Source organism: Myotis yumanensis, unplaced genomic scaffold, assembly GCF_028538775.1.
Source record: "Myotis yumanensis isolate MYYU_CA2020_CCGP unplaced genomic scaffold, mMyoYum1.0.hap1 SCAF_17, whole genome shotgun sequence".
In the NCBI taxonomy this organism is placed as follows: Eukaryota; Metazoa; Chordata; class Mammalia; order Chiroptera; family Vespertilionidae; genus Myotis; species Myotis yumanensis.
In genome coordinates, this window is record NW_027223768.1 from 15,371,346 (window position 1) to 15,388,279 (window position 16,934).

The 16,934-nt window shown below is 45.0% G+C and overlaps 2 protein-coding genes, 1 long non-coding RNA gene and 1 pseudogene across 8 annotated transcripts in view; 2 read left to right on the forward strand and 2 right to left on the reverse strand.

Annotated features, from left to right (window-relative positions):
- The window catches only part of ASH1L (ASH1 like histone lysine methyltransferase), a 128,351-nt gene extending 128,088 nt beyond the window's left edge, over nucleotides 1-263 (reverse strand). For 2 of the 3 annotated variants that reach the window (XM_070397462.1, XM_070397461.1), the window contains exon 1: nucleotides 1-263. The gene's annotated coding sequence lies outside the window, so the exon portion shown is untranslated. The other variant, XM_070397464.1, reaches the window with a different exon arrangement.
- DAP3 (death associated protein 3) overlaps nucleotides 13-16,934 on the forward strand; it is a 27,265-nt gene continuing 10,343 nt past the window's right edge. The window contains exons 1-3 of one of the 4 annotated variants that reach the window (XM_070397488.1): nucleotides 13-203; nucleotides 9,629-9,707; nucleotides 15,576-15,698. In XM_070397488.1, coding sequence (XP_070253589.1) covers nucleotides 9,666-9,707; nucleotides 15,576-15,698 — 165 coding nt within the window. In that variant the 5' untranslated portion in view covers nucleotides 13-203; nucleotides 9,629-9,665. Of the gene's footprint in view, nucleotides 204-844; nucleotides 1,028-1,055; nucleotides 1,215-6,690; nucleotides 7,180-9,628; nucleotides 9,708-15,575; nucleotides 15,699-16,934 lie in introns of those variants that run through there. The other 3 variants (XM_070397486.1, XM_070397485.1, XM_070397487.1) reach the window with 3 other exon arrangements.
- LOC138996341 (high mobility group protein B3 pseudogene) lies at nucleotides 1,231-6,602 on the forward strand (annotated as a pseudogene).
- The window catches only part of LOC138996343 (uncharacterized), a 25,229-nt gene continuing 15,315 nt past the window's right edge, over nucleotides 7,021-16,934 (reverse strand). The window contains exon 5 of the long non-coding RNA XR_011468749.1: nucleotides 7,021-7,321. This is a non-coding gene — a long non-coding RNA (uncharacterized lncRNA). The remainder of the gene's footprint in view (nucleotides 7,322-16,934) is intronic.

Consider the following 16,934-nt stretch of genomic DNA (forward strand, 5'->3'; position numbering starts at 1 on the left):
CGTGTCAGAGGCCGAGGCCCAGCGATGAGAGTGCAGGGAAGTGGGGAAGAGGGGACGGCCGCCACCAGGCTCCTCCGCTTCCCCGGGTCCACAGCGGATCCCTCTCGCTTGTCAAGAGGCGGCCGGCGGGGGAGCGGACTGGCGGAAACGGGAGAGAGGAGAAGAGAAAGGCGCGGGGCTAAAGCTGGAGAAACTGAGGGGAGGTGGGTCCCGCAACCGAGACGGGGATCGTCTCCCCCTCCGCCAAGCGAACCCAAAATGGCGGCGGAGTGGCGGCGGCAGAGCGGCGGCGGCAGCTCCTCGGGAGGGAGGGAGGGAGCGAAGGGCGCCTCGTACCCCCCCACCTCCCACTCCTCCCTCTTGGCTTTCTCCACCCCCGCTCACCCGACTCCGGCGGCGGAGCGCGCACGCCCGCCCACACGCGCCGGAGTGGAGCTGGGCTCGTCGCTCGCGGCTCCCACCAACCACCACCCTCGGCCGCCCGGCGCGCCCGCCAGCCCGGACGCGCTCGCTCCAGGGCGCCTCCTCGCTCCGCTCCCGGCCTCCCCTCGGCCCCTGTGGAGCCGGCGCTGGCGCGGCCCTCTCGCGTACCTCCAGCGGCGCGAGTCCCTGCCTCCTCCTCCTCCTCCTCCTCCTCCTCCTCCTCGGGCTCCTCTTCTTCCCTCCCCCCTTCCCCGCCCCCACTGCCACCAACAGCCGCCGCGGCCGCCGCCGCCTCCTCCTCGCCCCCCCCACACACATTCCCTCCACCCCTCGCGCGTGCGTCTCCCACAATCCCCCCCGCGGGCCTGTTCCATTCGGGTAGCTGCGGGGCGGGGAGACGAGGGCGGCGGGCACGGGCGGAGCAGGCCGTTGTAACCGGACCCACCCGCGTGGCGGACGGTGGCCTGTGCCGACTGACTCCCCGGCCACGGCTCCGCGGCGGCCGGGGTCGCTTCTCCCCTCCGCCTCCAGCGCCGGCGAGTGGGAGAGGGTCAGCGGGGCGCCCCTCCGCCGGGCGGCGGTTGGAGGCCGCGGCGGCTGCGCGGTGAGTAGTTTCCTGCTGGAGGGGCCGAGCGGGCTGCTCCGCGGTGGGGCCGGCTCTGTGCAGCCCGCCGAGCTCCGCTGAGGACTGACTTCGTCGGGAGGGCCGGTCCGCGCCCGCCGGTGACGGAGGGACTCTGCGCGGGGGTTTGCCCACGAGGGGAGGGAGCGGGCCTGCGCGCTCCCAGGAGGTAGGAAGTGGGGCCGAGCAGGGCCGGCGACCTTCCTGGGGGACGTGTTTCTGGGCTCATGGTTGTGGACTTGGGACCCAAAGGAAAACGCGCGCCGTGGTCGTCTTTCTTTCTTTCTAAACGCCGCTAAGATTTCTCGAATCTCACACACCGCGGTCTTTTTGTGCACGATTCCTTCCTCCTGAGTGGGTGATACATTTTCAACTTCAGGTTAGGGCAGTGGTTCTCAACCTTCCTCATGCCGCGACCCTTTAATACAGTTCCTCCTGTGGTGGTGACCCCCAACCGTAAAGTTATTTTCGTTGCTACTTCATAACTGTAATTTTGCTGCTGTTGTGAATCGTCATGTAAATGTCTGATAGGCAGGATGTCTTTTCGTTGTTCGCGACCCACAGGTTGAGAACCGCTGTGTTAGGGGCTAAAGAAACCATGTATGTCTAGTTCGGTTCTGGGCCCGATCTTCCACGGCCTGTATGTGCTTCAGGAAGTTCTTTTCCTTCGCTCCATCTTCGAGAACGCAATTTATGTCGAGTCGGAGTCGAATTCGCTCCGAGGCACAGGGAGGGGGCAGAGTATTCCGTTATCGTTCAGAGACTGTTGATGTTGATAAGGTTTGTGGGTGTAATTGGTAGTTGTGTCTCCTTCTTCCAAATCATTGATAAAACTATGCAAAATTAGGCCTATCAGATTTCTGTGGCTCCTAACACTTGCTTCTCAAAACTCTGTACCAACACTTACTCTGAATGATTGAATGCAGAACTCTGGACTGTTAAAGCACACAGATAATCCCACAGTCTCTTCATTTCACCCAAAGGGTAAAGCAGAATAAACGAGGAAAGGGATCTATGTAGGTTTCCCTTTTCTTCAACATCTGTGGGCTTCTAGGGACCTAGGCGACAGTTTGAAAATCTCAAAGGTCTAGTCAAGTTCAAGTGGACACGCCTCAATTTCACCCTTAATCATATTTCAATGTATGGATCAGGTTTTGATGGCTTGCTTGTTTTTTTTTAACTCAGTTTTAATTACCTAACTGTATATTTGCTTTTCCTAAGTATGTCTCAAGTTCCAACTCTTTCATGGAGCCCATTTAGGTTTACCTTGATCTTTCTTTTTTTAATATTTTTTATTGATTTCAGAGAGGAAGGGAGAGGGAGAAAGAGAGAGCTAGAAACATCAATAATGAGAGAGAATCATCCATCGGCTGCCTCCTACACGAAAGCCCAAAACCCGGCATGTGCCCTTGACCGGAATTGAACCTGGGATCCTTCAGTCCACAGGCAGACGCTCTATCCACTGAGCCACACCAACGAGGGCACACTGATCTTTCTTTAATTGTGTTTGTGTTTTATATGCAAGTGCGTTATCCTACCGACACGTTTTTAATTTGAGGGCAGGGACTATGGCTAGCATGTGAGTCATGGAAAGGTTGAAGTGAATGTTAGATACTTTAAACATGAGAAGGGAAAGAGAATTGGCATTATCTTGTATGTTCTTCAGAAAGGAGAACATGTGTTCCTGTTTAATCCTCATAATAAACAGCATGTGAGGTAGATCACCTTATCCCCATTAAAAGCCTGAGGCTCAGAGAAGTCTAGTAAGTTTATATTTAGGCTTTAGTTTGTCTGTCTCTTAAAAACTTAAATTATTTCACTATACCACATTGCCTTTCTGGTAAAAGAATTTCACCAGTTTATAAAGAAAGTTACTTATGGTCTCTGCCTTCATTTAGCTTTCAGTAACTGCGCTAAGTTATGAATTGTCACCTAAGTATAGGCAGATTCTATAGTACTCTGTTCTTTTGTGTATGCCCCAGGTGCTACCAGAGACCAAAATATAAAATAAAATGGCCTTCAGGCAGCTCTCATGGAGGCAGCTAGCGCGAGGCTGGGGAGCGCTGCCCAGAGGAGCGAACAATACAGTCAGGATGACTAAAGGTGATCCCAAGAAGCCAAGGGGCAAGATGTCTGCTTATGCCTTCTTTGTGCAGACATGCAGAGAGGAACATAAGGAAAAAAACCCAGAAGTTCCAGTCAATTTTGTAGAAATGTCTAAGATGTGCTCTGAAAGGTGGAAGACAATGTCGGCAAAAGAGAAATCTAAATTTGATGAGATGGCAAAGGCAGATAAAGTACACTATAATCGGGAAATGAAGCATTATGGACCAGCTAAGGGAGGCAAGAAGAAGAAGGACCCAGAAGGCCACTGTCTGGATTTTTCCTTTTCTGCTCGGAATTCCGCCCCAAGATCAAATCCACAAATCCTGGCATTTCTATTGGAGATGTGGCAAAGAAGCTGGGCGAGATGTGGAATAACTTAAGTGACAGTGAAAAGCGGCCTTACAACAATAAGGCTGCAAAACTGAAGGAGAAGTATGAGAAGGAGGTCTCCGACTATAAGTCCAAAGGCAAGTTTGACGGCACAAAGGGTCCCGCTAAAGTTGCCCAGAAAAAGGTGGAAGAAGATGAAGAGGAGGAGGAGAAAGGATGAATAAACTTTATCTGTCTCCTTGTGAATACTTTATGTAGGGGAGCTCCGTAATTGACACAGCTCTTATTTGAGAGGTGTCTGTTGCCCTCATTAGGATTAATTACACAATTGGGTCATGATCATATGTGGTCTCTCAAAGTGCTCTAGAAATTGTCAGTGGTTTACATGAAGTGGCCATGGGTGTCCAGAGCATCCAGAAACTGTATCAAAGTTATACATATTTCCAAACGTTTTTAAAATGAAAAGGCTCTTGTGTTCTCCTCGCTCTGTGCACTTTGCTGTTGGTGTGACAAGGCATTTAAAGATGTTTCTGGCATTTTCTTTCTTTTTTTTTTAATCTGTAAGGTGGTGTTACCTATTTGGCTATTGGCTAGAAATCCTGAGTTCTCAACTGCACATATCTATAGTTTGTAAAAAGAACAAATAACCAAGACAAGCTCTTGATGCTCTTTGCTTGGCGTTGAGGCTGTGAGGAAGATGCCTTTTGGAGGGGCTGTAGCTCAGGGTGTGCACTGTGAGGCTGGACCTGTGGACACTGCAGTGGGCATCCGTTTAGCTTTAGGTTGTCTTGTTTTTGTACATTGTGACATAGCATCCTGCCATTCTTAGCTGTGGAAAAAGGGGGGTCAGCTGGTATGAGAAGTATTTGGATTGTTTTTAGTTGTGTGGTAGTTTTAAACTGTTTTAAAACAAACTACAACTCTTCATTGTCAACAAAGTGACAGTGCATCAATGAAAGTTCAAGAACCTGTACTAAACACAATTTGCAATATTTTGTTAATTTTTGTATGTTTAGAATGCTGAAATGTTTTTGAAGTTAAATAAAAACAGTATCACATTTAAAAAAATAAAATGGCCTTATTGAATGAGTGAACCAAGGAAGGAATGGAAGACAAAATAATGGTTCCTCCAAAGACAGTGATGGCGAACCTATGACACGCGTGTCAGAGGTGACACGCGAACTCATTTTTTTTGTTGATTTTTCTTTGTTAAATGGCATTTAAATATATAAAATAAATATCAAAAATATAAATCTTTGTTTTACTATGGTTGTAAATATCAAAAAATTTCTGTATGTGACACGGCACCAGAGTTAAGTTAGGGTTTTTCAAAATGCTGACATGCCGAGCTCAAAAGGTTCGCCATCACTGTCCAAAGATGTTCATGTCCTAATCCCTGGGACCTGTGAACATATCACATGACAAGAGTAAATTAAGTATGCAGATGGAATTGAGTTTGCTAATGAGCTGACCTTAAGTAGGGAGAATATCCTGGATTACTTGATAGGCTTACTGTAATTACAAAGTTCTGAAAAGTTGGAAGAGGGAGATAGAAGTGTCAAAGTGATGCAATATGACAAAGACTTGACCAGCTATTGCAGCTTTTGAAGATGAAAGAGCAGGCTTTAAAAACTGAAAAAGTAAAAAAAAAAAAAAAAAAAAATTAAAAAAAAAATAGCGCACACACACACACCCCTCAACAGATTCTCTACTAGAGCCTACAGAAAGAATACAAGCCTGCAGACACTTTGATTTTGGACGTCTAAACCACAGAAAGTGGCAAATTTGTGTTGTTTTATGCCGCTAAGTTTGTAGTAATTTGTTACAGCAGTAATAAGAAACTAATATAGAGCTCTAGCTGGTTTGGCTCAGTAGATAGAGGTCCGCCTGGGGACTAAAGGCTTCTGGGTTTGATTCTAGTCAAGGGCACATGCTCGGGTTGCAGGCTCCATCCCCAGAAGGGGGCGTGCAGGAGGCAGCCAATCAATGGTTCTCCCATCAAGGATGTTTCTGTCTCTCCCTCTCCCTTTCTCTCTGAAAACAATAAAAATATCTTAAAAAAAAAAAAAAGAAAAGAAACTAATATAGAAAAGGGAGCCAAATCATGACTAACCTCCAAAGTACTCTGATTTGGACTGTGATTTGTGCTTTAAGTGCGGTTGTGGTTTAACTGAAAGTTTTCTTTAAGCAAAGTTATAGGCACTCAAAGCTGCCTAGATTTCCAGTAGAGGCATACATTACACTTCACTTTATTGTGCTTCACTTGGTTGCGTTTTATAGGTGTGTGTTTTTACAAATGGAAGGCAACACTGTCCACCAGCAAAAAGATTACAACTCACTTAACTGCAATACTCACTTTATTACAGTGATCTGGAACCAAACCCACAATATCTCCAGGGTCTATCTGTATTTCCCTATTGCTCTGCTTCTGGCATCAGTCCTCAAGCTGTATGATATACTAGAGGCCCAATGCACAAAATTCGTGAATGGGTAGGGTCCCTTGGCCTGGCCAGCAATCAGGGCCAATCCGTGGGACAACCAGCGGGGCGATTGGGAGGGCCCCCGTTGACACCCACCTTCGCTGGCCTGGAGCCTGCAGGCTGGGCACCTGCGTTGAGCTCTGCCCTCTGGTGGTCAGTGCACGTCATAGCAACCAGTCTTTCTGCCGTTCAGTCGATTTGTATATTGGGCTTTTATTATATAGGATGGGCTATATGATATTACTGTCCAGCAGCAGGTCTTAGCTAAACTGCTCTCAGATCCCCCCTGCCCCCCTGCAATAGATGCAAATAAACATTTCATGGTGCTTTCTTGCTGGGATGTTGTCTAAATGCAGTCTAGATAAATAGGAAAAGCTCTGTAATATAAACTTTAAAAATAAGGCTTCAGATGTTAAAATAAATGTTTTAAGCCTTGGCTGTGTAGGTCAATTGGTTAGAGCATCATCTCAATACGCCAAGGTTTTCGGTTCGATCCCTCCTCAGGACACATATAAGAAGCAAGCAATGAATGCTTAAATAAGTGGAAAAACAAATTGATGTCTCTGTCTCTGCCTCTCTTTTTCTCTCTAAAATCAATAAATAAATTTTTGTTTTGTTTGTTAATCCTCACCACAAGATACTTTTTCTATTGATTTTTAGAGAGAGTAGAAGGGAAGAAAGGTGGGGGGTGGGGGTGGGGCGGGACACGATTGGTTGCCTCCCACACTCTCCCTTACTGGAGCTGGGGCTGAACCTGGGACGCAGGTATGTGCCCTTGACCTGAAATTGAACCTAAGACCCTTTGGTGCATGGGCTGATACTCTAACCACTGAGAACACAGGCCCAGGCAATCAATCAATAAATTTTTTTTTCTTAAGAAATTTTTAAAGATAAAACTTACTGGTTAAGTTTATAACTAAATGTTTAAAATAGTGAATTTATTTAAAAATTTTTCTTAATAGAAGATATCAAACTGAAATAAGGTTCAAATTAATAAAATGAATTTTAATAATTCACTTATTCTTAGCTAAGCTCAAAATCAGCAAATAGCTGCACAAATAAGGGATTGAGGCCACCTAGGAAGAAATATGGTATAATGATGAAGAACGTCACTCAAGTCCAATAGCCATGTTTACATTCAAGCTTCTCCATTTTTTAACAGTACAGTGGTTTCCATGCCAGAAAAATTGTGATTTTTGCAGCTCTTCCCATAAAAAGGTAAAATCTACTTCCCATCCTTTGAATCTGCAATAATATGTGACAGAAGACCATGCTGATTCTGAGCTAGGTTTGAAGAGTCTTGAGTTATTTCAGGTCCCTTGGACCTCTGCCACTGCTATGACAAGTCCAGGATACACGGCTAGAGAATGAGACAGTGAAGAGCAGAGTCAGTCATCCCAGCGGAGGCCAGCCTTGACCAGCCAGCCAGCCTCTGTGGTGGTGAGACAGACACTGGTATGCAGCCAAGAGTGAGAACCATGCACAGATGTCAATGGTCAAGGAAATTTCAACCCATTTAACTAACATGTTGTCTTTTGGGTACCATTATACCAATTAAATATTCAGTACATATTTCTCCAGAACAAATATTCATGTACCCATTAGCTAGCATTAGAAAGAGATCATTACCAATTTCTCTGTCTGCCTTGCCCCAGTCTTATCTCTTTACTTTCTCTTTAAGAGTAAGCATTATTCCAAATGATGTGCTTATTCTCTTGCCTTTTCCTTTCAATTTTACTAAATATGTATACACTAGAGGCCCAGTGCACAAAATTTGTGCACTCGAGCGAGGGGCGGGGGGGTGTCCCCCAGCCTGGCCTATGCCCTCTCACAGTGCAGGAGCCCCTTGATCGATCTCCCCAAAGAGGTAGGCCCCGCCCACCCATTGGGCTCCTCTATGAATTGCCCCAAAGAGGTAGGCCAGAGCCGGGGGTCTTGCCTCTGCTACTCTGCGTGCATGCAGCCCCGCCCACCCACGTGCGCTCACTGCACACGCAACCTCCTGGTGATGAATTGTTACAGCATGAGGGCATCATGGCATGAGGGCGTGATGACCACATAGGCTTTTATTAGTATAGATTCCCCTAGTAATGAATTAAGCTTTATATGTTTGATTTCTTTAATCCTCACCCAAGGATACTTTTTCCATTGATCTTTAAAGAGAGTGGAAGGGAGGATGGAGAGAGAGAGACACATCAACTGGTTGCCTTCTACACGCCCCCAGACTGGGGCCAAGGATTGAACCTGCAACCCAGGCATGTACCCTTGACCGGGAATTAAACCCAAACGCGAGACCCTTCAGTCCGAGGGCCAACGCTCTAACCATTGAGTAACCGGTCAGGGCAAGCTTTATGTTTTGAATTTTATATGTTCTATTGCTGTATATAATAGTTTTCACTCAATATTAGCTTTTTGTTTTGTTTTTTAGTCCTCACCTCAGGATATTGTTTGTTGTTTTTTTTAAATATATTTTATTGATTTTTTACAGAGAGGAAGGGAGAGAGATAGAGAGTTAGAAACATTGATGAGAGAGAAACATCGATCAGCTGCCTCCTGCAAACTCCCCACTGGGGATGTGTCCGCATCCAAGGTACATGCCCTTGACCGGAATCAAACCTGGGAACCTTGAGTCCGCAGGCCGACGCTCTATCCACTGAGCCAAACCAGTTAGGGCCAGGATATGTTTTTTATTGATTTTTTAGAAAGAGAAGAAGGGAGAGAGAGAGAAGTATTAATCTGTTGCCTCCCGCTTTTACCCCAACTGGGAATCGAACCCACAACCTTTTTGGTATACAGGACAATGCTCCAACCTGGACTAATATTGTCCAGGGCTCAATATTAGTTTTTGAGAGTCATACATGTAATGCATGTCACTGCAATTTATTCTTTTTATTTCTGTATGGATTTCCATTGTATGACCATATCTCTGTTTACTCACTCTTCTACCAATGGACATTTGGGCTTTTCACAATTTTTAATAATGCTTCATATTCTATTACTATGTACATTGTTATAGATATTTTCCAGTGTACATGTATAAGTGTTTTTGTAGAATACCAAAGAATAGAATACCTGGGTTTCAGACTTGTACATTTTCAACTTTACAACATGATTCCTAATTTGTTTTTTTAGATATTTGTATTTACTCTCTCGTTGACAATGTATGAAAGTTCCTAGTGCTTCCTTCACAGCCTCTTTAACATTTGCTATTGTCTGATCTTTTCATTTTTCCCAAAATGGTGGTTGTGAATGATCTCATTGTGGTTGTTTTAATTTGTATTTCTCTGATTTGTAATGAGAATTCTCATGGGTTTACTATCCACCTGTATAAACTTTTCTGTGAAATGTCTGTCTGTGTCTTCTCATTTTTTATCTATTGTAGGCATTCTTTTTTTTTTTTTTTTTTTAATATATTTTATTGATTTTTTACAGAGAGGAAGGGAGAGAGAGATAGAGAGTTAGAAACATCGATGAGAGAGAAACATCGACCAGCTGCCTCCTGGGGATGTGCCTGCAACCCAGGTACATGCCCTTGACCGGAATCGAACCTGGGACCTTTCAGTCCGCAGGCCGATGCTCTATCCACTGAGCCAAACCGGTTTCGGCGATTGTAGGCATTCTTTATGTACTCAGGATACTAATCCATTGTGCAAATGTCTTTTCCCAGTTCTGGCTGACCTTTGCACTTCAAGAGTGTGGGGACAATGCTGAAAGGAGTGACAAGACTTGTCTCCAGGGTCCATAAGGTGAGTCCTAACTGACTTCAATGCTTTGTACAAACTGTCTGTAGGTGGACTTCTGTTTTTATATGGATTTACTATATCCAGAATTAAATGCTTTAGAGAACTTCAGCTGACTTTAATTTATAAGTTCACACTCAAAAGAACAGTTACAATTCCATTTCCCTTCCCATTCACTTCACTCCCAGCTGCCCTAACAATCTTCAAGTAACAAGGTCTCCATAGAATAGTTCTGTTTGAGAATTTACCCTGTCATAGGAGAAGTAACATTTTTTAAAAGATTGATTGCAGTTCTAACTTTTATTCGTATTCTCTAGTTGGATTATCATTTCTTAATAAAGTACTTAAAAGAAAAATATGTTGCCAGTTTAGACCCTAAGTATCTGATAGTTGAATAAAATCATATATGAAAAAAAAATTCTGTTGCTCTACTTCATTCTTTCATTTATTTAGCAAATAGTTTTCATTACTTTCCATATTGCAAGTACTGAGGATTTTCAGATTACTCATTTCACTAATGGTTACTATTTGTTGGGCATTCATTATGTGCCAGGCACTGGGCTAATGCTTTTCGTTTTTAGTTGTCATAATAACCCAGGAACTAGATGATACCTTTGTTTCACAGGTGCAGAAATTGAGGATTAGAAAGGCAAAGTAAGAGGCTGTGAAATTGCAGAGCCCAGACTAGGTACCAGGTCTGTCTGACTTCAAAGCCTGTGGCCTCAACCACTGTGCTATAGTGCATGTTATAGTCCATGCAACTTAGGATCTCAAAGTCAGTAGTGGAATCATGAACAAATGGTGGTTATTAAAGCACCCAGTAGGAGCACTTAACCGGGATTAGTAGGATCCAGAGGAAATCCTCCCAGAGCTGTATCCTGAAAAATGAGAACGGAGCCAGAAGGGCTTAGTCACTTCCATCTCATTGTTTAATTATTGCAGATTAGATTTCCTAGAAAAGCAGCCCTTCCTCCTATAGAATTCATCTTTTTTCCAGGGGTTTACCATAAACCTATGTACATCAAATGAAAATAAAAGCAAGGATCAACAAAGGAAGGATTCTGGTTTCAACATTTAAAAAGCTACAATTTCTTCTTTAATAGCAGACAAGGAAGACAAGTCCAAAATGCAGAGATGCCTGAAGAAATTGTGTGCTTCACATAGATTGGTTTAGAGTAACTGTCTTGATTTGGCTCATGAATGCTATTCTTAACTGCATGATGTTCATTCTGGAACTGTGTAGAGGCTATTGTACTTATAGTTGTTTTCCCTGGAAGCAAGAGACTAGCTGGGTGATGCCATATATAATGCTGTGATAAGTAAGGAATCCATTTTGCTAGCTCTTAATTTGCTTCAAAAAGCAGTTAACAAAAGTCATAGAATTCTTGTAGAAATAGCACCACCTTGTGGTCCTTGAATATCTTAAATTATCCACTTCACTATTTTTTAGAGACACGGTACTTTCTCTCCAGTAGAATTGAGGACACTGTCCTATCAATAGTACGGTATACTATTCAGGTTGCTGTACTGAGGCAATAGACCCTGAATTCTCATTGGCTTAACACAACAAATGATGTTGTTTATCAAGATCTGTGCATGTGTTTTGTTTTGTTTTGTTTTTCCTGTTGCTGTATTTCCAGAGTGGTTTACAGGCACATGTGGGAGGGGCTTGACATGGGAATGAAGGTTCATCTTGGGATGCCACCTCAGCACGTAGGTTGCCGTGACAGGGGAAGAAAGAGGATTTATAGTCACGCTAAGGTGACTGACTAGAAAAGACACAAATTATATTCATGTAGAGCTCATTACGAGAATTAATAAAATAACCCCAATTTGCACAGGAGGCTGGGAAATAAAGAGAATTTGGATATTTGATAAACATTGGAATCTGCAATCCTCAGACAAAGTTGGAGCAACTCTATTACTTTATATTAAATCTATAAGTGCTGGTTCAAGAGGTTTCTGTATGCAGTTGAGTTGAATTAGTGCAATTTATTTTCACTTAGCTAGATGCTTTACATACTCCCTGCTATATGTCTCCAATGAAAGATTCTTTATTCCAGAGCACAGTATGAAGTATTTGTGGTGTGTTACTTAGAGAAGGAAATACAAAGGTGAATAAAATCTGATCCATTCTCTTCCAAGTGTGTGTCCTAGAATGGGAGACAGACTTGTGTATAAGATAATATATAATAAAAAGAATAGATTTTGGAGTCAGACAAACCTGAATTTGAATTCTGGCTTCACCACCTGCCAACTCTGACCTTAGACAGGATTAATTTCCCTGAATCTTGGTTTCCCTCATCATAAAACATATGATATTATACCTATCTTCTAGGATTCTTGGCTCAGAAATGTGTTTAAAACTCTGTATTGCCTCACATCTAACAAGTATTCAGTTAACAAAAGCCACGAATGCAGTTCAAGGCATAGTAAAAATGCCATGGAAGCACTGGCCAGTGTGGCTCAGTTGGTTGAATGTTGTCCCTTATACAGGTCTGGTTGCTGGTTCGATTCCCAGTCAGGGCATGCAGGGGGCAGCCAATTGATGTTCCACTCTCATATCCATGTTTCTCTCTCTCCCTCTTTTTATTGTCTAAAAATCAATAAAAATATTTTTTTAAAGAACCTATTGCCCTGTCCAGTTTTTCTTAGTGGTTAGACCAAAGGGTCACGAGTTTAATTCCAGGTCAAGGGTACATACCTCAGTTGAAGTTTCAATCCTCAGCTTGGGGGTTGTGCAGGAGGCAACCAGTCCATGTGTGTCTCTCACATCAATGTTATCTCTCTCTCTCTCTCTCTCTCTCTCTCTTTCTTTGCACCCCTCCCTTTCACTCTCTTTAAAAATTAATGGGACAATATCCTTGGATATATATATTTTTTTTTTAATGCCATGCAAGACAAAGTGCTATCAGCAGAGAGGGAAAATAATTACTTTTGACTGGAGGTATCTGGAAAAGCTTCACAGAGGTTGTGACATTTGAGATGAGCCTTAAAGGAGGAGTAAGATTTCAATAGGGAGAGAGGGAAGTTGAAGTAGAATGAGCAGTATAGAAGTATCAAAGTGAATAACATGGTCATAGGCTGGAATATGGAGTTCATACAGGAATGAGACTAGAGAGGTCCATTGAAGTCATGGCCTTGATTACCATGCTAAGGACTTTGGGGCTTATTTTGGCATTAGTAGGAAACCAAACCTTTTTTTTTTTTAATATATTTTTATTGATTTCAGAGAGGAAGGAAGAGGGAGAGTTAAAAACATCAGTGATGGCCGAAACCGGTTTGGCTCAGTGGATAGAGCGTCAGCCTGCGGACTGAAGGGTCCCAGGTTCGATTCCGGTCAAGGGCATGTACCTGGGTTGTGGGCACATCCCCAGTGGAAGATGTGCAGGAGGCAGCTGGTCGATGTTTCTCTCTCATCGATGTTTCTAACGCTCTATCTCTCTCTCCCTTCCTCTCTGTAAAAAATCAATAAAATATATTTTTAAAAAAAAACAAAAAACATCAGTGATGAGAGAGAACTATTGATTAGCTGCCTCCTGCACTCCCCCCACTGGGGATGGAGCCTGAAACCCGGGCATGTCCCCTTGACCGGAATCGAACCTGGGACCCTTCAGTCTGCAGGTCGACGCACTATCCACTGAGCCAAACCGGCTAGGGCAAAACCAAACTTTTTTATTAGAAGAAGGTTAAACTTACTATTTGGGAGGACAAGTCTTTTACACTATGAAAGATGAAGAATCAAAGATTTAGAGGTAAAGAAAACCAATTAGAAAGTTGTTATTAAGTTTAAGGTCTTTTTAAGTGGATGTAAGTGTTATGAGGGCTGGTACAAAAATAACACATTTTCTGGACTCATGAGGCTGCTTGGTAAGACTAAATAGAAATACAGGCAGTTTTTATATTGCCTGTTGATTTATCAGGTATCTTCCTTATTGCAGCCATCTTTCATATCTGCTTCTGCTGATTTCATATCCTAATCTTTCCCTTTTAACTGGCATCTTTTCACTCCTACATAAGCCTTTTATCCTCAAACTCAGTTTGGGGGTTCTCCAGTTAGCATTTTGCCAGATTTGTCTCCTGAATCATCATCTCTCTGCACTCCATCCCCCCACTCCCTTCCTAGTTCAGAGGTTTCCACGTGCAGTTCACTGAATTTAGCATTATCTTTTCACTTACCTAGATGCTGTACATACTCCCTCATTCTTTTATCAATAAAAGTTCTTTATTCCAGGACACAGCTGGCAAGAAAATTGTGGAGGGTATAATTATACCTACCAAATAGGAACATTGCACTAATCCCCTAATTACTGAAGTGACTACGATTACTGAACAGCTGAGAATTGAACAGTACTGGCCACCATTCATCATTGTGGGCAAGAGAATTAAAAGAAGTTTCCTACTTCAGGTTAATGGCTGTACTATGTTCCTGAACAATCTCTAATGGAATTTTTTGTTTCCATTTGGGATAGAGCCCTGGTATCCTATATAATAAAAGCCTAATATGCTAAGTGTTCAGTCATCCGTTCAACCAATCAAAGCGTGATATGCTAATGATATGCTAAGGCCGCTCAACCACTCTCTATACATGTACTGATCACCAGGGGGCAGACACTCCAACCAGTAGGTTAGCTTGCTGCTGGGGTCTGTCCGATTGGGACTGAGTGAGATGAGCCAGACATGCCCTGGAGCCCTCCCGCTGTCCCTCCCTGGCTGGCCAACCTCCTGCGTCCCTCCCCAGCCCTGTTTGTGCACCAGTGGGGTCTCTCGGCCTGGCCTGTACCCTCTCGCAATCTGGGGGTGCACTGACTGTCAGGTAGTTCCAGCTATGTAATAAAAGCCTAAGCGACCGTTATGGTGGAACAATCAGAACGACCGGTCACTATGATGTGCACTGACCACCCAGGGGCAGGCGCCCAGTGCAGGAGCTGCCCCCTTGTGGTCAGTGTGCTCCCTTGTGGGAGCACCGCTCAGCCAGAAGCCAGGCTCACGGCTGGCAAGTGCAGCAGCGATGGCAGGAGCCTCTCCTGCCTCCATGGCAGCGCTAAGGAGCAGCGAGCCAAACAGTAAGGAGCAAGGGGTCCTGGACTGCGAAAGGGATGTCTGAGGGGTCCCGGACAGCAAGAGGGCACAGGCCAGGCTGAGGGCCCACGCCCCTGCCCCACCCCCCAGTGCATGAATTTCATGCACTGGGCCTCTAGTAGCAACATAAGCTGAAATAGATTCAGAGCATGAATAATCTGATTATACTTAGAGAATTACAATAATTACAAGGATCCTCATTTTACATAAAAATAAAATGCAGCCGAAACTGGTTTGGCTCAGTGGATAGAGCGTCAGCCTGTGGACTGAGGGGTCCCGGGTTCGATTCCGGTCAAGGGCATGTACCTTGGTTGCGGGCACATCCCCAGTAGATGTGCAGAAGGCAGCTGATCGATGTTTCTCTCTCATCGATGTTTCTGACTCTCTATCTCTCTCCCTTCCTCTCTGTAAAAAATCAATAAAATATATTAAAAAAATAAAAATAAAAATAAAATGTATGTTAGTGGCATTTTTCCCTGTTGCAGATATTGCTTAAAAACTAAGTGTTGTAGCAAGCATAAACTTTATAATTACAGAACACTAGCCCTAACCAGTTTGGCTCAGTGGATAGAGCGTCAGCCTGCGGACTGAAAGGTCCCAGTTTCGATTCCGGTCAAAGGCATGTACCTTGGTTGTGGGCACATCCCCAGTAGGAGGTGTGCAGGAGGCAGCTGATCGATGTTTCTCTCTCATTGATGTTTCTAACTATCCCTCTCCCTTCCTCTCTGTAAAAAAATCAATAAAATATATATTTTTTAAAATTACAAAACACTAACCTGGTTTCTTTTCTAGTTGGACCCTGGACATTTTTTGCGCCTGGGGACCCAGGCACCCCAGAGCCTTGCTGCTCACCTGGATAACCAGGTTTCATTTGAGAGTCCTAGAGCTATTTCCTGCACCAGTGAGAATGACCCGGTGAGTTGCTAATATGTATATGAATTTTTTTCAGTGCTTATAATCTCTTCTGCTGTCATTTTACATATCAAGAAAATGTACATGTAGTCAGACAGTGCACCCAAGACAGCATTCTGGAACCCAGATCATCCCCATCCCCCTGTCTAATATTATAACACTAGAGGCCCGGTGCACAAATTCGTGCTCGGGTAGGGTCCCTCAGCCTGGCTGGTGATCGAGGCCTATGGGGGGGGGGGGGGGCCACCAGGGGGAGAGGGGTTGCAGGAGGTTGGCTAAGAGAGCACACTGACCACCAGGGGGCAGCTCCTGCATTGAATATCTGCCCCCTGGTGGTCAGTACACATCATAGCAACTGGTTGGCCAGTTGTTGTGGTCATACCAGTAGTTTAGCTGTAGCAGTCTCTTAGGCTTTTATATCTACACTAATAAAAGACAAAGTTGCAAATTGACCATACCTTTGCTATGCTCTAAGCCACGCCCACCAGCCAATCAGAGCAACTATATGCAAATTAACCCAACCAAGATGGCGGCCAGCAGCCACGGAGCTGGAGCAAGCAGGAGGCTTGGTTGCCCCGGCGATGAAGGAAGCCAAGCTTCCCACCTGCTTTGAGCCGGCTGTGGACTCCGCTCATTGGCAACAAAGTTTCAATTTTAGAAGACAAATAAATCCCAGATACCTGCTTCCAGCCAGCCTCCACTGGGAGTTTGGGTGGCTGGGGACCATGGCCAGCCTGCAAACAGTCATCAGCCCCTCACCCAGGATGGCCACACCCTCATGGGGTGAGGGTCCCCGCTGGGGGGCTTAGCCAGCCTGAAAATGGCCCTTAGCCCCTCACCCAGGCTGGCCAGGCACCCCAGCAGGGACCCCCATCCTGAAGGGGCTGTGGCCAGCCTGCAAACAGCCATCAGCCCCTCACCCAGTCTGGCCACACCCTCATGGGGTGAGGGTCCCCTCTGGGGGGGCTTGGCAAGCCTGCAAACAGCCATTAGCCCCTCACCCAGGCTGGCCAGGCACCCCAGCGGGGACAGCCTGCAAACTGCCATCAGCCACTCACCCAGACTGGTCAGGCACCCCAGCGGGACCCCCCCACCCCCCACCCTGAAGGGGGTGTGGCCAGCCTGAAAATGGCCCTCAGCCCCTCACCAGGCTGGCCAGGCACCCCAGTGGGGACCTCCACCCTGATTTGGGACACCCTTAGGGGAAACCAGCTGGCCCCCACCCATGCACCAGGCCTC